The following is a 22,500-nucleotide window of genomic DNA, read 5'->3' on the forward strand; positions in this document are numbered from 1 at the left end:
AAAGAGTGAGAGTTGGGAAAAATGATGCAGGAATGGGGAAAAATTAATACAGTGGCGCATCGAAGTGAAATCCTAGGAAACATATTGTAAGAGATTGTTTGTATAGTGAGAGTGAAGGGGTACTGTGTCAATCTATGTGCCTATATTTACCTTTTTTTCTTTTATTACTACTGACTTGTAACTCTTCTTGTTTTTTTTTTTTAATACTATACGAACTTTATAAGCTGGTTTACTTACACATTTGCAATACCGAGAGGACTATGGAACGATCTGGCACAAAAAAAACAAACTATCATTATTAGGTTTCAGGTCATTCAGGTACATAAAAAAAAAGTGTATATGTGAATAAATGAATATGTGGAGGAAAATTATTGGTGTTACTCGCTTGTGTTTCCATCACCACGCATATTTACGCCTCATTTCCTCTGTTGGTGTTGTTTTTATTAAGGCCAGTGAAAACAAACACGCATAGAGATAAACCACACACACACACACACACACACACACATACACACACACACACACACACACACACACACACACACAGAGAGAGAGAGAGAGAGAGAGAGAGAGAGAGAGAGAGAGAGAGAGAGACGAACAGACACGGTTATGATATTAATACATTTGACACTTTTTTTCCTCCTCCCTTTCTCTCTCTCTCTCTCTCTCTCTCTCTCTCTCTCTCTCTCTCTCTCTCTCTCTCTCTCTCTCTCCTCTCTCTCTCTGCGCTGCCCCCACAAATCATTATGAAAAATAGATACAAGTAATCAGTGTCCACAGCAAGCAGTATGTCTGTCATGGGGCTTCGTGGCGCGTGGTGGCGGTGCGGGGACGACCAGAGGCGATAACACTCACTATTGTATTTCCATGTTACATATAAAGAGTAAATTTGTATCTGGTTGCACATATTATAGGTTATCATTTTCCCTTAAGTCTACATTATTTCCTGAAGTTCTATTAGTGTCTCTCCTTAAGTGAATTATATTAGTATTTATGACTGAAAAGATTGCAGTTTCAAATGTTCAGCTTTCATGTGTTTGGTTTGTAATACCATTTTGTTAAGCTTCAATTGCCATCCATGGTTTAGAAGGTTGATTGAGGACTTGGCTGATATTGTTAAATTTTGACTAATATAAGGGTATTTTTAACTGACGTGGTATCAGGTAGGGCAGACACTATGCATGTTTAGTTAGGTTAGGTTGGGTTGGGTTGGGTTGGGTTGGGTCAGGTTAGCTTAGGTTAGGTTAGGTTAGGTTGGGTTGGGTTGGGTTGGGTTGGGTCAGGTTAGGTTAGGTTAGGTTAGGTTAGGTTGGGTTGGGTTGGGTTGGGTCAGGTTAGGTTAGGTTGGGTTAGGTTGGGTTGGGTTAGGTTGGGTCAGGTTAGGTTAGGTTAGGTTAGGTTAGGTTGGGTTGGGTTAGGTTAGGTTAGGTTAGGTTAGGTTGGGTTAGGTTGGGTTAGGTTAGGTTGGGTTAGGTTGGGTTAGGTTAGGTTAGGTTGGGTTAGGTTAGGTTAGGTTACCAAATGTAAAAATGCAAAATAATATAAAATAGTTATCGTTAGTAATATACGGAAATGTAGGTCGTAATTGTTGCTGTTATTGCTTATTTGTTTGTTGTTGTTTTTGCTATTGTTTATATTTTTTTTTTATTATTGCCATTGTTCATTAATAAAACAACACTCAATCGATTCTGAAATAAGTATTGTTCTTATTCTCGTTTTGATGTTGCAGTTGTTGTTATTGTTGTTGTTGTCACTGGAATGAAATAATATTACTGAATCTCATCTTAGCACCACCACCACTACTACTACCACCACCACCACCACTCTCTCTCTCTCTCTCTCTCTCTCTCTCTCTCTCTCTCTCTCTCTCTCTCTCTCTCTCTTTGTTTCCTGTCAACTACATCCCGAGAACCAGTAGGCAATAATAACACCAATCAATAATCTCTCTCTCTCTCTCTCTCTCTCTCTCTCTCTCTCTCTCTCTCTCTCTCTTCACCTTCATCAACATCACACTTTGGTTAATTAGTTAGGGATAATTCGAATGTACTCTGCGAATTATGTAAAGCCTCTTACAAGTGTGTGTGTGTGTGTGTGTGTGTGTGTGTGTGTGTGTGTGTGTGTGTGGACAATATTATTTTTTCTGATTATTCCTCTTTATCTTTTTTTTCTCTGTTATCTTTTTCCTTTTTCTACCTTTCATTCTTTATTCCGATTTCCGTTTCGATCTCACTGTTCGTACCCTAGTCTTCTTTCTCTTCCATTCCTTGCCTTCTCTCTTCCTCCCTGCCTTTCCATCTCACTTTCCCTTTCTTCTCCTTCCTTCCTTGCCTCACTACACCTTATTATGATCATATTCCTTTCCCTTCTTGGTGCAATCCGCTTACACTTGTTTGTTTCTCCTCAGCCAGTATTTTTCATCTATGACTAATAATTTCACACACCGCTATACGAGAAATATTATTAGTCCTTATGATCTCTGAAACTTACTAGATGCTTAACACTTTCTTTACATTATATAACATAAACCATTAAGATCGTTGTAAGATAAATGGAAAAAAAACAATAATTAATAGAATAGTGGATTGATTTGTGGACATTATGATATTTACAAGTAGCTGTGCGTAAAGATACAAGAAACACCTCAAAGTGGAACAGTTGAAATGACTCACGTTTGTAATTAAAGGGAAAATTAGGTAAATCTTATGAGCCGTACTCTAAAACACTCTGCTTTCTCACCATCACTATTCTCAGAGACCACACAGATGATCAGCCGGGTTTACATGAGTGTTTCTACTAAAAAAGAATCAATATGGATACTTTGTTAATTTGCCTTTAGAATCATAAAATCCCCATTGAAAATCAGCCCAACTCCCTCAAGAACTTCTTAATAATAGTGGAAGTGTGGAGTAAAAGAGTTTCAAAATATGGTGTAATTCCAGAAACAAACAAGGGATTAAGAAAGTAATACAGTGTGAATGAGGCGGTATAAAAGGTATTTGTGTAGAGTGAATGATAGTATTTATAATTTCAGAAGCATACCTGACGTTTTAAATGACGCGCGGTTGTGACAGAAGGGCTACAGTTAATGTTTCTCCTGGTAATTAAAAAAAGAGTGTGGGAAGGTACTGTTTGTGTGTACCTTGGAGTGAATATCTATACATGAGAGTTATGTCGGAAATACTGATGTGATATTAACGGGATATTTAACTAGGGTACGTGTGTGTGTGTGTATGTGTGTGTGTGAAAGATGAATAGGATGAAGTGATGTCGGAGATAATTATGGAACGATGTGATGATTATGAATGAAATGTAGTTAAGAATAAGAAAATAATAATAAACGTTAATAGAAAGCAACTGAACCTAACATGACACAGAATAATGAACGATACATTACAAAATAAACGGCAAAATAACACAACGTGATGTAGAATGAAACAGTAGAAAGCAATGACCGAATGAATGGCAGAAAAAAAGAACCATAAATCAGTAGAAGGTAGCAAACAAGGAAGCAATAGGAAAGTAATACACGAAACAATAAAAAAAAAAAATGCAATAAACAACAAGGAATCGATAAAAAAAATTTAAAAAAACTCGTAAAGGACATCAATTATTTACATACTTAATTCTGAAGCTGCATTTCTCATTTAGTAATTCATTCATTTCATTCTGCACCTTTACAAAAAAATAATATAAGAAAAAGCAAAAATAGACACCATAACAAAATACACAATAACTAAAAAAAAAAATATTATAAAACCTACTTCGAGCTATCAAAACAAGCTGGATAAGAGAAACGAACTAGAAAAGCATCAGCGTATCAAAGTACAGATGACCTCGACTCTCAACCTCCTGATCATCGCGACTCGTTAACCTAAGAGCCAGTCACTTCATCGCACCAGACGTCTGAAAGGAAGTGAACATGATGAGTAAGGGAGGATGGTTGAGGAGAGTGATGATGGCAGTGATGTTGAGGAGGAGGAGGAGGAGGAGGAGGAGGAGGAGGAGGAGGATCTATTTATGGTATCGTAAAAGTCCTCTATGACATGTAATATTCCGATGTTCTTCTCGTTTTCAAAAGAGTCCACGGCTAATAAAGGATATTCACGAGAGAGAGAGAGAGAGAGAGAGAGAGAGAGAGAGAGAGAGAGAGAGAGAGAGAGAGAGAGAGAGAGAGAGAGAGAGAGAGAGAGAGAGAGAGAGAGAGAGAGAGAGAGAGAGAGAGGCTATGAATCAAGATGACATAACACATATTTTAGCAGCGGTAGGTTTCTTTCGTTACATATATCAGTTATTTTCTTATCTTTGCCTGACGACTCCCCCCCAACACACACACACACACACACACACACACACACACACACACACACACACACACACACACACACGTAATTTTCACTTCCAATATAAAAATAAATACCAAATCTTACGAATTATTTTGTTTCTTTCATCGCGAAATTCCACTCGTCTCTCTGTTTACACTCCATTAAACACACTCCTTCCTGAGTAAAAGGTACCTCAACCCCTCCCCTCTCTCTCTCTCTCTCTCTCTCTCTATAATGTATATCGATGTGACCAAGGAAGGGGAGAAGGAGTTTGCGTGTATGTGAAGGATGTATACAAGGTTACTACGGTCGACTTTAACATTGTGAGACCTGAAGGTATTGAGGACGTATGGTTGTCGGTACAAAGTTGTAAATTCCCTACAGTCATTCTAGGCTGTCTGTACCGACATCCAAAATCTCTTTTATGTACATACGACTGTATTACTGACGTCATCAAGGCTGTAAGCTTGAAAAATAAGTCATTTTACATTTTACGTGATTTTAACGACAATCTTTTATCAAATAATAGTAAGTTAGGGAAAATTATTGCAAATGCAAAATCAAATCAGATTATTACAAAAGCCACGAGAATCACCCCCAGCTCTGCCACCCTGTTAGATATCATTGTAACAAATAGCCCTCAGTCAGTCATCCATAGTGACTCTATTCCTTGCACTGTGGCTCACCACGAATTAGTTACAGCTACAATAAATTTAAGGAAGCCAAAGCGTGCACCAATTTTTAAAACATTCCGTGATCTACGTTTTTACTCTTCCGATACGTTTTGTGGTCTACTGAGGCAGGAGCGTACTGAGTTGCAGAAGATATTCGCAACTGACAATGTGGAGACTCAAGTTGATATATTCACTAAATGTTTCACAAAATGCTTAAACGAATGTGCTCCTTTAGTAAATAGAGAAATTAGGAGGCCCTCTGCCCCTTGGATCGACGCTAACCTACAAGACCTCATGCGGGAGAGAAATAACATTCAGATGCGTCTCAAGAAAGACAGGTATAATGTTAACTTGCAGGATAAATATAAGGTTTAAAAAAAAAAAAAACAAGCAAAAACGCTGCTTCATAGATCAAAGTCAGATTACTTTAACCAAAAATTTGAAGCCGAAAAAGGAAATACAGCCGCCACTTGGAGCACGCTGAGGCAACTCATACCCCCCACTACAAACAAAGCGTGTCCACTGTCAGCAGGAGACACTGGGGAAGTAAATACCAAAGTCAACAATTTCAATACATTTTTTGCTAATGTCGGGAAACAGACTTTTCAGAAATCACAATGCAATTTACCATATTATGATAATATAGAACAAGTCAACACTGATCAAGCTAACATTCCAGCGGGCAGCATGTTCCGACCTGAACCCACCGACAGTAACACTATAATCCTAGTGATAAAACACTTAAGGAACACTTCCTCATATGGCTCTGATGGCATTCCACTGCGCTTTCTAAAGAATCCTTGCCAGTTATCATTACATACCTGACATGTATATTAAATACTTCAATTGTAACTGGGTCATTTCCTTCCTTGTGGAAACACGCCATAGTCGTCCCTATTTTTAAAACAGGAAATATCAACGAGCCAATGAACTATCGCCCAATATCTTTATTGCCCATAATATCAAAGGTTCTTGAGAAAATAGTAGCAAGGCAACTCAATTCACACCTCGAAAGGAATCACCTTCTCAGTAATACTCAGCACGGTTTCAGAGCTTCACTCTCCACAGACAGTGCTCTCTTAACATTATCTAATAGATTATATAAAAATATTGACACTAAACACCTATCCCTAATTACTTTATGTAATGGATAAATTAAAAAAAGCTAAATATTGATTCCTTTTGGTTCAGCAGTTACCTACAGCAAAGAACGCAGTCTGTCCGAATTGGCAAACATTTATCAAATAAACTAGAGGTATCTTATGGTGTTCCACAGGGATCAGTACTTGGCCCAGTCCTATTTCTAATTTACGTCAATGATCTCTCGCAATACATCTCCGACTGCCTTGTTATTCAATACGCTGATGACACCCAGTTCATCCACACTGGACGCATTGACAGACTACATGATCTCATACAAAAAGGAGAAGAAACCCTATCAAAAGCAAAACATTACTTCAATTCAAATGGTCTGCTACTAAATACAAACAAGACTCAATGTATGTTTGTTGGCAGCAGGGGACTCGTGTCACAGATTCCGCCCAACACTTCCTTGCGGGTTGACGGCGCTACCATAGTTCCCAGCAGCTCTCTCAAGAATCTGGGAGTGTATTTCGATCCCTATATGACTTTTGACTCACACGTAAATAAGATAAGCCGCAAAATTTTTAGCACCATAATTTATATTAATAGAATAAAGGACAACTTCAGCAAAAGTGCAAGAGTAATAGTCATGCAGTCACTTGTCCTTAGCATCATTAATTATGGTATAAAGGTGTGGGCACTACCAACAATACACTCATGCACCAAATACAAAAACTGCAAAACTTTGCCGCTAAAGTCGCTGTTGGTGGCGCTGCAAGGCATGAACACGCTACCCCATTCTTGAGAGAGCTTGGGTGGTTAAAGATAAAACAGAAATACATGTTTGAGATGGGAACTTTGATGTTCAGTGTAACCAGGGGAGCTCTCTTAACAGTATATTTCGCATGCCACTAGTTAGCGAAATATCCACTGCTGCCACCAGACAACAACATCAACTATACGTGCCAGTGAATAATACCTGTACAGGGGCGCGCTCCATGCTAGTGGCTGGGCCCACACTGTGGAACAGCCTTCCCAGTGACATCAGAAATGCACCTTCATTACGCTCATTTAAGAAACAGCTGTTCCTCCATCTTTTTAAGCATTAGTTTAGTGAGTAGTCTATATTATTAGTTTGTTGTTATGTTTTATCCCTGACTATTTTATTTTTAGTTGTTTTGTCATGTTTTATATGTACTTTTAATGACGACGCAGACACATTTCTTAGCTTTTTAGTCATAATTTTGTCTTGTTTTATATGTAGTTTTAATTATAACACAGACACATGTCTTTGCTTTGTAGTTATAATTATCATGTATTATAATTGATTAACACGTTTATTTTATCTGTTTAGGGCATCACTGATCTCACAATGTTTGTATGATCGAAGAATAACCATTGTAAAATGGAATAAAGGTTTGATTCTGATTCTGATTCTCTCTCTCTCTCTCTCTCTCTCTCTCTCTCTCTCTCTCTCTCTCTCTCTCTCTCTCTCTCTCTCTCTCTCTCTCTCTCTCTCTCTCTCTCTCTCTCTCTCTCTCTCTCTTTCACAGCTCCCCCACCCCACACCGCCTCCCACAGCCCCTCCACGCCCTCCTTGCCTCTGCCACGTGGAGATGAGAGTGACTGATGACCCTGAGCTGCCACAAACAACTCCCAGGGAAGCAAGAAAAGGACAAATCATACAGGAAGGCAAAAACTTCTCTCCTGTGACGCGCGGTACATGTGTGCTGAAGACTGTGATGTCGTTGGTGAGGACTTGACTTTATTGGTAAGTTAATGTTGTGTGTTGCTTATAGTTGTGGCTGTTGTGGTGATGGTGGTGGTGGTGGTGGTAGTGGTAGTAGCAGTAGCAGTAGTAGTAGTAGTAGTAGTAGTAAGTAGTAGTAGTAGTAGTAGTAGTAGTAGTAGTAGTAGTAGTAGTAGTAGTAGTAGTAGTAATTTGTAGTGGTAGTAGTAGTAGTAGTAGTAGTAGTAGTAGTAGTAGTAGTAGTAGTAGTAGTAGTAGTAGTAGTAGTAGTAGTAGTAGTAGTAGTAGTAGTAGTAGTAGTAGTAGTAGTAGAAGTGAAATATGAAATACGGAATGTGTAAGCAGCTACCACCACCACCACCATCACCCCCATCACCACCATTACCACCGTTACCAACAACAACACCACCATCACCAAAAACAACAAGTAATCATCAACAACAGCGACAACGGTAACAAAGAAGCTAGTTTGCACATTTCGAAAAGAAAGAAAAAAAAACTCGCTGATTTCCACAATTCGAAAAAATATAATATCGCACTATATTCTTTGCAGTCTTCCTCTCCCATCTCTCTCTCTCTATCTCTCTCTCTCTCTCTCTCTCTCTCTCTCTCTCTCTCTCTCTAAAACACTGCACACTACCACTGCCATGTTAATCTCCCCAATTAACTGAAGGCTCTAAGTAAGTTACCCTCATTCATTATACGTGGAGTGTAAGCCGCGAACCTCATTAACTCCGGCGCTCAGTCAGGGGATGGTGTTGCTTTTTTTCTCCCTCGAGTCTGTGACCAAAGCGGCAGCCCTTCACCTGAGCAATGATGAGAGGTCACTGCACTGCATGGTGTGGCCTCATCGAACAGCTGATAAACAACTTTTGTTTAGTGATTTTTCTATTTACTTTTCTATTAGCTAAGGCAGGGGAGGCAGGGAGAGAGAGAGAGAGAGAGAGAGAGAGAGAGAGAGAGAGAGAGAGAGAGAGAGATTATAAGAATGTAGTGTTTCAGCTTGGCGGGCAATGCTTCATAATGGCCAACCATTAAGTAGAGTTCATTTTAGTTGCATTACCTTAATTAATTCAATCTAAGAATAGCCCCGCACACTACGTAAATCTCTCTCTCTCTCTCTCTCTCTCTCTCTCTCTCTCTCTCTCTCTCTCTCTCTCTCTCTTGATCACTTTCTGAGATAAAGCGGCGGAAGGAAGCAAGCCCAGCCTCATATGATGGACGGTAGCTGAGTGGATAGCTGGCCGAAGGTGCAATTAGTATGCGTGGCTGCGAGTGATCCCCGCAGCACCACCGCCGAGTTATGAGCCAAAGCTACATGCAACACACCAGCACGGGAAAGCTTGAAACCATGAGAAAACGTGTAAAGCTGCATCCAGTCATCAGACATACACATGAAAGATGTTGTATGAAACCTTTCTCTGTAACTAGAATAAAGATCTTATTGATATATACGTTTTGATGACTCTTGAGACCTTTCTCCATGCTTTTTGTTGGAGGGCAACGTAAGGGAGAAAGTGAGTGAGGGCCTGGCTGGAGTGACGGGCCAATCAATGCGTCTCCTCGCAGGGCCTCCTCCTCCCACCTCCCCGCCGCAGCAAGTCTGGACTAGGCAGGTCTCCACTTCCTCGCGCTGGAGAACATGTTGGGGGGACGACGCGCGGCTGAGACAGCTGTGAGGAATTGGTTCTGCCGGTAAGACATAATTTGATGAAGATGGTGCCACGAGACTGTGTGTGTGTGTGTGTGTGTATCTATAACTGAGACCCTTCCCCATTACTCCAGTGAGGGTGTACCCACTCCCTACGCTGCTAATGGGTTTTAACAGCCAACCGCATACAAGGACACACTTAAACAAACAGGTGAGGGACGGCAGACGTCCATCAGGGGGCATGTGGTGTTGTTCTCCCGCCAGACACCAAAGTTAATTTGCATTAATCACAGTGTGGAGTGACACTTGCAAACATTTCTTGGTTTACTCGAGTATTCTCACTGAAATTCTACGTGATCCATGCCAGACTTTTAAGGTGAAGTAACAGTAACAAACTAGGAAGAAAGGACGCGTTGCCTGGTCAGTACTGAGAGGCGGTTAGTGAGAAACGAAGCTGCACACAAAGACAGCTTCCAAATTAACCCGAATAATATTTTACACTGGTCACAATACTACGAAATGCGCACCTCTCAAACATTACCACAACATGAGCAGCGCCGCCATGCTGCTCCCTCCCTACGCCGCCCAGAGCGCTGTTGTCACAGGTTGCAGTTCTCACTGAGAAGTCTGGTATGACCACAAACTAATTTCATGTGGAAGTGAAGGGCGGATGTGATTCTTGTCGTTGGCCGGAACATAATCCCGTGGGGCGAGACATGCAGGCGACACGTCCATCAGCAGAGAGTGTTTAATTAGTTGGTTCACGAGGGACGGGAAGGTGCAATCCTTACACCCACCTCAAGCCAATATTACACCTGCCGTGAGGTGTGGCGAGGTCATCTTAATTTACTTCAACCACGTTGCGCTGCTTAGAGGGACTTATAAATCTGATAAAGCAGAAGTAGTGATCCACGAGTGGCCCTATACACGGTGATCGCTTCAGCTATAAGTGTTAGTCAACATTTATCTTATAGTACTAGCAGTAGCGCGTACTCTTGTAGTGCTCGGGACGCATGGTTATCATCACCCCCTCTTTGCAACACTATGGCGGCAGAACACCCGTTGCCACTTCACATTATCACTTTCAAAAACACAATTAAGACCCACATGTGAGCCTGCTACACATGACCACCACCACCACCACCGCTGCCATCACCACCACCATCAGTACTGCGGTGTCAGTGTGAGATGAGCGCTGAACAAGTGAACAAGTGAACAAGTGAAGAGGTGCTAGACTGTCGTGGATCCTGCTATTAAACCAAGGTGAGGTGCATCACTTGTTGGTGGTCCTTAGCAACACTTACGGAACAGTAATTTATGAATCAAAACAGGAAGCAAATTTAAATCTAATAAAGTTCTTCCGAAGAGCTAATGAAGGGCATAGAAAGCTCCGAAGAAACAAGAATGCCTTCAAATAAATTCAGTTACATAATGAATTCAAATATGACTATCAAATTCTAGGCGAAGAAATCACGGGACGATTAATTGCAAAAGGAGGCGAGAGAGTTTGGTTATTTTCAGAGGAGGAGGAGGAGGAGGAGGAGGAGGAGGAGGAGGAGGAGGAGGAGGAGGAGGAGGAAGAGGAGGTAAATAGAACACATTTATTAATCCTTCATTCAAGCAATATTTACAGTACCGGCAATCATAATTATCTCGGGGCTAGAGCACTATAAACGTTACTAATTTCGTAATAAAGAAATTATAGTGTATCAAAGGTTATGCTGACACAGTCACGCGTACACTGAGGGAACAGAATTAGTGGCTTCAACGTCACAATGCAGGGTGGAGAGAGTGAGAGTGAGAGAGTGGCATGACTGGCAGCATACACCGCTATAATGTCCTGGCACGGAGATGTTCAAACAAAAATAGACCGTATTATTCAGGACATTTACCAGCACCTCCGATACTTTATAAAGCTCACAGTGAAAGTCACACGGATTATGGGTATTTCTTTATTGTTCTTGTGACAGATTTACGGGAATTCTACATTATCAAAAGGAAAAACGCTCTTGAATCCGGCTATTATTCTCTGAAGCCTTTGAATATAGTCGGATCGCGGCTTTCAGAGACGAGATGATCCAGGCGGTAGGTGATGTAATGCTAGCAGAATGAAGGATTAGTTATAATGAGACCTTGGTGTACTTAGCCGCCATGTTCTAACGCGTCTCTTCCTTAGTTTGCAGAACCATGAAAGTGGTGTGAATTGTATTATATGGCAATGAAGTTCATAATATTGTAAATTAAACGCAAAAGGAATGCAAAAATCGTTAAAGGATCTATTAGGCAGTGTTTACCCCCTTACAGTTTCTCTTCTGCGTAAGAAGAAAGTGAAAGACTCCTTGCTCTAAGTTTTGTGGCGCGTCACGGGCGACCCGTCTGAAAGCTGCGAGTCACAACTGTGTTGTGGTGAAAAACACCTGTTCTTAACAGTGACACGGGACCTGTACTGCCAAGGGGGTGTAGCTCAGTGGTAGAGCATTCGACTGCAGATCGAGAGGTCCCCGGTTCAAACCCGGGCGCCCCCTACGATCACAGTTTTTGACATTTTGAAACACCAAGCCTTCTCGTGAAGCTGGCGCTTTCGTCACGCGACAAGAGTGCTCGAATAAAATACTTCACCTTACGCCCAGGACCACATTTTTTGCTGCCTGGGGGCCGTACTAACAAGCAGCAAGCAGACGGGATTCTATGATGATCTTAGTGCCAGAGCAGAACCCACATCCATATCCAATACTTGTCTCACCCCCATCCCGCCTGTCTTCGTGGTTGGCATCTGGTGTGCTGCCAGACACTAGCAAGCAAGGAGGACGCCGCTGCACGCCAGGGGTGGACAGTGTGCTTCTGGGAACCAACAAGTCAGAACAACACAAGCCAAAATGTGCTGTAGTAAGAGTAGTAGTAGTAGTAGTAGTAGTAGTAGTAGTAGTAGTAGTAGTAGTAGTAGTAGTAGTAGTAGTAGTAGTAGTAGTAGTAGTAGTAGTAGTAGTAGTAATAGCAGTAGCAGTAGTAGTAATAGCAGTAGCAGTAGTAGTAGCGGTAGTAGTAGTAGTAGTAGTAGCAGTAATACTAAAAGACGTAGTAGTAGTATAAGAAGTAATAGTAGTAAAAGATAATAGTGCTAAAGTAGTTATTGATGTAGTAATATGATGATAGAGACGAATCATAATAAAGTGAACGAGTGGGACTCAGAGAACGTAAGACAAGAAGTACAAACGCGGCAAGACAAAACACTAACACAGCGCCGTTGAGCCGCCAAAAGATTGATGCGGAGTGAACGAGTCTCTCTTTCTCTCTATAAGTTTACAGTTACGCGCGGCGGTGCCAATCGACGCTCAGATCGGGCCTCAATACATTGTACATTGAACTGGCGTAGGCAATTTTATTTATAGTGGTACCCATACTAGGGTGTGTGTGTGTGTGTGTGTGTGTGTGTGATTGTGTGCGTGTGAAGAAGGGAGGGGAAAATTGCAAGGAGGCTGAAATGCAAGAACCAGGAGACAAACGTGGAAAAAAAAAACCGTAATAGTGATAAAAGACAGCGGGAGATCAGTCTGGGCAGATCTTGTCTGAAAACACGAAGACTACAGAGAGAGAGAGAGAGAGAGAGAGAGAGAGAGAGAGAGAGAGAGAGAGAGAGAGAGAGAGCTACCACTACAGTAACAGACTATGTAATAATAATTGTTGTGTTTCTGCTTCCCTGTGGTATGCTATCCACAGCTACTAACTAAATGAAAGCAATGAATTTCCTTCGTCTATAACACCTCACTATGATATGTGCAGGAACCACTTCAATTTTAATCAAGATAATTTCACTTTGAACTGCTGCACGGACTGTGATGGACGAGGTGGGGAGTAACGTTAGACTCTACGAAACAAAATCAAAGTAAACAAATAAAGATGCAATTTAGAAGTTACAGACACTCACACTCACCTTCATAATTTTAGACGTAGAATTCCTCTGTAGTGTTAAATGAATATTGAAAGACAAAGTAAACAGTTTTATTGCCGTCACAGACTCTCAACCTCCCACCCTCGCTCTATTTCATTAACTAAACGCTTATGAAACATATTGAAGCCGCAGAGGGAGCGAGCATGCTTTATAATGAACTTCATTAAATTGTAATGGATCAGGTAATTAAACTGCTAGCAAACAATAATTATTTCCAAAGCCTTTATACGACATCCTTAATATGAGAGCCGAACACAGAAGAGGGGAGGGAGAGGGAGGGAAGAGTGAGGGAAAGAGGGGGGAAGGAAGGGAAGAGAGAGGAAACGGGAGGCGGAGATAGCGAAGAGTGACTGAAGGAAAGGAGAGGGAGGAAAGAAACAAAAAGGAAAGAAGAGGTAAGGAAGAGGAACGGAGAGGAGAGAGGTGGAGGAAAGAGGAATGGAGGTGAGAGGAATAAGATGAAAAGATATGGAGATGAGAGGAAAGAATGGAAAAAGAATACAAGGAAGGAAAAGGGAGCCAAGAGGAAGAGAAGAAAATGTTCTGAAGAGGGAGAAGAAAGAATGCAAGTGAAGTGGAGGAGGAGAGTAAAGGAAGAGCACAAATATGGAAGACAAATGGATAGAGAGACAAATAAAGGAGTGCGCTGCGAAAGACAGAAACTGGAAGAAGAACACAAAACTGAAGAGAGAGAGAGAGAGAGAGAGAGAGAGAGAGAGAGAGAGAGAGAGAGAGAGAGAGAGTACTACATCTGGCATCCCATCCCAGCGCCTCTCATCAAAGCACTGATCTATTTGTTCGACACCGGGTTATTAATGCGCTGGAGGCAACAACAGTGCCGTGGGCATCAACATATTCGAAATGCATGACTCCCCAACCCCTCCCGCGTCATTTCCACCCCAATACGGACAGTAGGAGTGTCTGTTGGAGTGAAAAGCAAAAAAAGAGGAAGGTCATATTGCTTTCATTCCACTCTCTCTCTCTCTCTCTCTCTCTGTTCTTTATATATATTATTTCTCTTATTTGCTTGTTTGTTCCTTATTTTACAAGATTTCACAATTTACTTTCACGTAACGCCTACATTCTCTCTCTCTCTCTCTCTCTCTCTCTCTCTCTCTCTCTCTCTCTCTCTCTCTCTCTCATGTGGTTTCTCGTTATGTAACCGCCAATACCACCACCACCACCACCACCACCACCACCACGGGACGCTCAGCACGCAACCCTTGTTTTCCTCACCCTCTTCTGTGTCTGCAAGAGAGTAATGCTAGTGTCGTGATTTAAACCCTTCATATTACAGTGATTGCATGACCCTCGCGACCCTGACCCCTACCAAGGCAAGGTTAAGGGAGTCAGGTCACGCTACCAGGGAAGAAAGAAAACGATATTAAAGAAAATTAGTACAGGATTGGGATTTTTCTTTCTTCGTTTTCTGTGTTTTGAAAAAGTGGTCGTTATTTTTTTTTTTTACCCTATTCCTGAGGGTTTCCCATAGTTATAGTTTCCCCTTCAGTGATCGATGGGAGATGGCGTTTTCTTCTCCTAAATCAACACGAAGTGGAGTAGTTTCATTAAAATGGATCAATACTTCTTTTTTTTCTTATTTTTTTTTGTTTCTTTTTCTTCATCATTAAACAAACTAATATCGTAACAGTTTCTTCTCGTAAAAATCGAAGGTAGATCTCTTTTCTTTACTCCATGCACTTAGTGAATAGTTACAGTGCAACGGATTTTCGATTTTTACTTACTTCTATCTTTATTTTCGTCAATCATTACCTTATTTATCATAACTATGAGAAAAATATTAATCACAAAGAGAGAAGAGAAGTCCTGCTTTTTCAGAGAGAGAGAGAGAGAGAGAGAGAGAGAGAGAGAGAGAGAGAGAGAGAGAGAGAGAGAGAGAGAGAGAATGCGCAGGCGTAGTAAAAGGCCAACTAGTCAATATTTTCGCAGCAAAACAAACAAAAAAATATGAGATGCAACAATTCCCTGCATAAAGAGGACGTGAAACACGCTTTGCTCTGAGTTTTGTGGCACTTCACGGCGGAGCGTGTGAAAACGTCACAGCTGTCTTGTGATGAACATCACCTGTACCGCCAAGGGGGTGTAGCTCAGTGGTAGAGCATTCGACTGCAGATCGAGAGGTCCCCGGTTCAAACCCGGGCGCCCCCTGCGATCACAGTTTTTGACATTTTGAAATACCAAGCATTCTCGTGAGACTGGCGCTTTCGTCACGTGACTAGAGTGCTGATATAAGACGCTTCACCTTACGCCCTTCTCTTGTCTAAGACCAGAACTACATTCCTTGTTGCCTTGGGGCCGTACTGACGAACAGCGAGCAGATGAGACTCTGTGGTGACCTTAGGACCAGAGCAGAACTCCGATCCAGATCCAATTCTCGCCCCGCCGCGAGTCGCCGTGAGTCGCTGTGGCCTCAGAAGCCTCAGGCACCAAGGCACACCCGTCGCTCCTATGCACCTCCACGTAGGGCGCTGGCCAAAGGGGCGTCCTTTCGGGTGCCTGAGGCTCTTCATTGCTATCGTTGTCGATGGCGATCGCTGCTTTCCAAGCTACAGCCAGGGTCTTGCTGTGGGCCCTGCACCTCTGTGTGGTGCTCATCTTAATAGCTGCAATGGCCCATTTTTTCTGTTCAGGCTTCTGTATCGCAGTAAATCGTTGCAATGTGAGGGAGGCAGCTAGTCGGAGCAAACACACTCAAACCCTTTTCCTCCGCCTCGTCCACTTCCTCAAGCCAAGTCTTGACAATCTTGGGCCCCTTTTCTTCCTCCACCATCTGCCGTGCCTCCCCAACAACCCCGGCAGTTTCCGCAGTGCTGTTTTTTCTTCGACGGATTTCGTTTCCACATGACTGTTGGAGAGATTAATGTTTTCTATATCTACGCATTTTCCTTCATTAATTTCCACAAGAATCATGACATTTCAGTTTTTTTCGCTTTTATTTTCCATGAGCACTGTGTTACTGGCGAGTGCCGTCAAGCCCACATGGTATAAATAAAAAAAGGATGACTCGGGTTCCTTGCATTTATGGCGGCGCTCTCATCTTTTCCCATTAAAGAGTCTGAGGAACCACCCGAAGCAGCCACAGCAGCCTCGGATGTGTTTCTCTTCTGCCCCTCGTGAGGTTTTCTTCTGAGACATATTTCCAGCCTCGTACTTCACCTAACAAAGCCTCGGAACCATGATGGCACTCTCGATGTGAAAATTGTAAATAACAGACACTATGCAAATCTTATGTTTATTGGCTGAGCGCCGCCTCAGCCACTAAGCTACAAGCTGCCGGGATGCACATGTGTCCAGGTTGACTATGGATTTGTTCAAGACATGTGGGGAGCTGGAACTACCTCACTACACCAGAGGTGAATCAGGCTCCGCTCCATGCCATGATGAACGCCAGTGTGTGTGTGTGTGTGTGTATTTACCTAGTTGTATTTACCTAGTTGTAGTTTTACAGGGCCTGGGCTTTATGCTCGTGTTGCCCCGTCTCCATATTTACACTTATCCAATCTTACTTTAAAAGTATGCACACTCGTTGCAGACACTACTTCTTCATCTAAACTGTGTGTGTGTGTGTGTGTGTGTGTGTGTGTGTGTGTGTGTGTGTGTGTGTGTGTGTGTGTGTGTGTGTGTGTGTGTGTAATTCACCACGGTCGTCTGCTGGTCACCCAGCCAGTCTTCCCCATTACGAAGCGAGATCAGAGCTCATAGACCGTTCTTCGGTTAGGACTGAGACCACAACACACACTCTACACATCGGGAAAGCGAGGCCACAACCCCTCGAGTTACATCCCGTACCTATTTACTGCTAGGTGAATAGTGGTTACACATTAAGAGGCTTGCCCATTTGCCTCGCCGCTTTCCGGGACTCGAACCCGGACCCTCTCGATTGTGAGTCGGGCGTGCTAACCTCTACACAACGCGGTGTGTGTGTCTGTGTGTGTGCGTGTGTGTGTGTGTGTGTGTGTGTACGTGTGTGTGTATGTCTTTGGGTGTGTGTGTGTGTGTGTGTGTGTGTGTGTGTGTGTGTGTGTGTGTGTGTGTGTGTGTGTGTGTGTGTGTGTGTGTGTGTGTGTGTGTGTGTGTGTGTGTGTGTGTGTGTGTGTGTGTGTGTGTGTGTGTGTGTGTGTGTGTGTGTGTGTGTGTGTGTGTGTGTGTGTGTTTGTGCGCGTGTTTGGAGGAAGGGAGGTGATAATTAATAAAGAGGATAAAATGCAACAAGGAGACAGACGGGCAATAAAAATTAATGAAAGACACTTGCAGATCAGTGATTGTAACTATTATGTGAAAACACACATGAATTGGAAAGTTTTCGGTGTTTATGCTTAAGCACTATCTTTTGCCAACTCGCAAGGTTAGTTCACGATTTGATCTCATATTATTCTCTCTCTCTCTCTCTCTCTCTCTCTCTCTCTCTCTCTCTCTCTCTCTCTCTCTCTCTCTCTCTCTCTCTCTCTCTCTCTCTCTCTCTCTCTCTCTTTCTTTTTTTCTCTCTCTCAGTTCAGTTATCCCTTAAAGCCCTAACGAAACAGATGCGCCGTGAGGTATATTCCGACACGTGACATTCCGATGACAATGTTGGCGTCAGGAAAAGATCAGCTGGAGGAGAGCAAGGAATACGTTGCTTTAATTAACTGCAACGCTACACCTACACTCACCGCGTGATTCTGTAGCAGGTCGCATGAGAGAAAAACGCCGCACCTGCTTCAGCCCTTAATTACGAACATATCAACAGGTATTTTTAATTAAGGAGAAGGGATCTGAATGGATAATTAACTGGTCTGTTGCGAATAATCTAGAAAAAAGCGATTCTAAGTTTTAATAACAACTTAGATAAAGATTTCAATAATCAGTGTTATATTAGTTTGGCTGAGTTCTCATGCCACCTGGTCTCTAAGGCATCATGGAAAAAATAATGGCACTAAACGAATGACACAGAAATTAATGGCAATGTTAATTAATTTTAGTGAAATGTAAATAGTAGAGATAATAGTGGGGTGTTACGAATTTGATTATGTTATGGTGGTTTCGGGAGTGATTTAGGATTGGTTTGGTTATGTTTGGTTATTTTTAGGGTTTGGTTAGGTAATGTTAGGTTACGTTAGGTCAGGTTAAGTTACATCTGGGTTAGGAGTTTTTTCTCTTATGTTTTTCGTGTGTGTGTGTGTGTGTGTGTGTGTGTGTGTGTGTGTGTGTGTGTGTGTGTGTGTGCTTCACACACACACACACACACACACACACACACACACACACACACACACACACACACACACACACATCTCAATCACCCAAAGTTTGACAGATGAAGACCAAACCAACACACATATACACATGATCTCAGCATGCAGCAACTGGTATAGCAAAACTTTAACCGCACACGGAATATCATCAGAGCGTGCAAACAAGCTGAGATGGCAGAGCGGGAAGCTGAAGGAGAGTAAGAGAGATAGAGACAGAGGGAAAGCCACAGACAAACCTAACAACTCTACACTTTCCAACAAAAAAAAAAATATATATATATATATATATATAAGTTTCCAGATAAAACAAAGAGAAAAAACACCACGAGATACCCCCCTCAAAAATAAAGAGGAAATTAAAGTGTATGTATTTATCAGTATTAACTAAAAAAAAGCATGTTCTGTGACTCCTCCCTCCTCAAGGTGCCGCTGTAATGAATGACCCTGCAATGGCAACAAGTTTTCGAAAATTATCAAAGAAGCACGAAAAATACTGCTATCTCATTTCCTATACTGACTTTGGGGAGCATATTCTGTGCATCAACATTATTAGTAAAATCATGTCATAACTCGACTCAGATAAACAGGTGGACTTCTATTCCACATTATCGCCACACCTGTCGCGCTCAGGTGTGGAGGGAAGGAAATAAAGTGGGGAGGAGCGAGCGCGAATGGTGGGAGGGGAAAAGAAAGTTCTTATTTCATACATGTAAAGGTCATGGCCGCCTCGCAAGGTTAGTTCACGAATTAATTTCATGATATTTGCAACTATTCTCTCTCTCTCTCTCTCTCTCTCTCTCTCTCTCTCTCTCTCTCTCTCTCTCTCTCTCTCTCTCTCTTTTATGGATGCGTCAATTGTGTTTTTCGTTTTCTTAATCTCAGCAAGGTTTAAAGTTGCCAGCTGTCTTTCGTTACACCATCGCCTTGACATCCCCTCCAACAGCTCGTGTCTCTCCCAGGCTACAAATGGTGTGCTCATGGACTTGAGAACACCATTACTACTGCCACTACCATTCCGAATGCAGCTATTATCATGTACCACCAACACCAGCAGCAGCAGTAGTAGTAATAGTACTAGTAAAAGTAGTAGTAGTAGTAGTAGTAGTAGTAGTAGTAGTAGTAGTAGTAGTAGTAGTAGTAGTAGTAGTAGTAGAAGAAGCAGTAGTGTAGTAGTGTGGTTGTAACAGTGGTGGTAGTAGTTGTAGTAGTAATAGCAGTAATAGTAGCAGTAGTAGTAGTAATGGTGGTGGTGGCAGTGGTGGTGGTGGTGGTGGTGGTAGGTAGTAGTGGTAGTAGTAGTGGTAGTAGTAGTAGTAGTAGTAGTGGTGGTGGTGGTAGTGGTAGTGGTGGTAGTAGTAGTAGTAGTAGTGGTGGTGGTGGTGGTGGTGGTGGTGGTGGTGGTCCACCGTGACCATGCTTGGTCTGGCACCTGCTGCTGCTGCTGCCACCACCAGCTGCACTACTGCTGCTACTGCCACCACTGCTACCTACTGCTGCTACTACTACTACTACTACTACTACTACTACTACTACTACTACTACTGCTACTACTACTACTACTACTACTACTACTACTACTACTACTACTACTACTATATACTATTGCCACAAAAATATTAAAACAAGTAATCATACAAGACACACACACACACGCAAACACACACACACACACACACACACACACACACACACACACACACACACACACACACACACACACCAAAAAAATAAAATAAATACATGAATAAAAATAAGAGAGAAAGCAACCGGAGAAGCAAATCACTCAGCCAAAAGTATACAACCCCCAAGAAACAAACATAAGTCACGAGATAAAACAAAGTGTTAAGACTCAAGATAACATCACTGACTGAAGGAACGACTCGCAGGCGCCTGCAGAGTGGAGAAGGCCTCGCCAATGTTGCCGTGGGGCCGGGAGGTGGGCGGAGAGATAAGACAACTTTCACCTCAAAAGTGTCACTGCGCAAAACTCGCTGTGGCCTAAGGCTCACTTCACATGAAGTGCTTTTACCCGTGTGACAATATGACCATGTGGTGTTTAGCATGTCTTCAACAAGAGGGTTTTGCCCGAGCGCCCTGTCTGCAACAGTGCACATAATTCTTGTCAGTTTGCAGTTGTTTGTTTGAGATGGAAGATGACTGCTGCTGTGGAAAAACCGCTCGGCCGGTAAACCAGTGCTTCATGAGAATTACGCCACGCGGCGCGTATTTGAACGGTTTTATTTAGTTTCATCGATTTGAAACGTAGGGATTCTGATTCTCGGTTAAAAGCCACTTGAGTGAAAGGAGCCAAAGACATTAAAAAAAGGCCCTGGTCTTTCATCACTACTGTTTCCAGATGCTACGCAGATAATTAATTGGGTTCCAAAGGTGTTTCGTCTATCAGTAATATAAGAATTTAGTTAATCTATCACTGGAACAGCAAAAATACTATTAAAATATCGTATACTCTAATCAGAGAGTTTTATAAGTAGTAGAGGCAATCTTTCGGAATGTGGTTCTGTGTACGCTGTATGAAGTGCATAGAAAATATATTTGAATTTAAGAAGGGCACTAGCCAAAAGCAAGAAAACAAAAACAAATAATAAAGAGAAACAAAGCCCCAGGAGCGTCAGTCCTTAGAAGAGAAAGGAACCAGAAAAGTTATCCAAATTCTAAGAAGGATATATTTTGAGACCTCCCTTTTGAAAGAGCCCAAGTAGCATGAATTTGAAATAAAAATGCAGTTAAGCATGTGCAAAATTTATTTTATCGTGATATGAACGCTAGATGCCCTTGAATTCCTACTGTAGAAGGCAATGGACAGGAGTAATCATTGGCAGTGGGAACTAAATGGGTAAGGGAAAGAGTGAAATGGACGGACAGGGACACGATAAAGAAAAATGTTGAACAAAGTCATTGCAAATAGGTACTCACAGTTCATGTTGCTGGGATAACCATCTTGGCGCCGCACTGCCAAGACTGAACGCTGAAAAAAAAAAAAAGATAAAAGAGAACAGAATATACTCAAGATGCATTGCGAAACCTTGAAAGTTAACAGAATAAAGGACAAAGAAAAAAAATAAAACGAGAGAGAGAGAGAGAGAGAGAGAGAGAGAGAGAGAGAGAGAGAGAGAGAGAGAGAGAGAGAGCCAACCACGCGGACAGACAAATAGATACAGCAAGAAAACCAAGAACATGAAGGCGTGTAAGGCGGGATAAACTAAAAAGAGTTGGCAAACACACACACACACACACACACACACACACACACACACACACACACACACACACACACACACTCATATTCACAAGAAACACCACTTAACTCCTTCTGTCAGTGCAAGCAGACAACACTAACTGAAAAGAAAGGATTCTCTCTTTCTCTCTCTCTCTCTCTCTCTCTCTCTCTCTCTCTCTCTCTCTCTCTCTCTCTCTCTCTCTCTCTCTCTCTCTCTCTCTCTCTCTCTCTCTCTCTCTCTCATGCCTGCGAACATGAATTTGGTGCGATATGCCTTTCCTTAGCGCAGTATCTTGTTTCGCAACGAGAGAGAGAGAGAGAGAGAGAGAGAGATCAGGCCCGCGAAACTTTCATTCTATTTGCTTTCTTCCCGTTTTCTCTCATTTGACATTTTCTTTCAAGGCGAGACTTAGCAGAATATTCGTTGTTACCGCCACTGTCACCACCACAAGCAGACGAGTAAGTGATATGCAGCCACGCCACGCTCACACGCACGCTATTCTGTGGCCAGGAAAAGTTCAGGTGTGTGTATGTGCGCCAGAGAAGTGGTCACATAGCACCGTCACACCTGCACAGAACAA

General features: G+C 42.3%; 1 protein-coding gene and 2 non-coding genes across 3 annotated transcripts in view; 2 read left to right on the plus strand and 1 right to left on the minus strand.

Moving 5' to 3' along the window:
- The window catches only part of LOC123515189 (homeobox-leucine zipper protein HOX21-like), a 244,689-nt gene that overhangs the window by 40,015 nt on the left and 182,174 nt on the right, over positions 1–22,500 (minus strand). The window contains exon 4 of the mRNA XM_045273712.1: positions 21,616–21,667. Coding sequence (XP_045129647.1) covers positions 21,616–21,667 — 52 coding nt within the window. The remainder of the gene's footprint in view (positions 1–21,615; positions 21,668–22,500) is intronic.
- Positions 11,934–12,005, plus strand: Trnac-gca. Its single transcript has one exon. It is a non-coding gene; the product is annotated as a tRNA-Cys (tRNA).
- Positions 15,527–15,598, plus strand: Trnac-gca. The gene has a single exon. It is a non-coding gene; the product is annotated as a tRNA-Cys (tRNA).

The sequence above is a fragment of the Portunus trituberculatus genome, chromosome 38 (assembly GCF_017591435.1).
Source record: "Portunus trituberculatus isolate SZX2019 chromosome 38, ASM1759143v1, whole genome shotgun sequence".
Lineage (NCBI taxonomy): Eukaryota > Metazoa > Arthropoda > Malacostraca > Decapoda > Portunidae > Portunus > Portunus trituberculatus.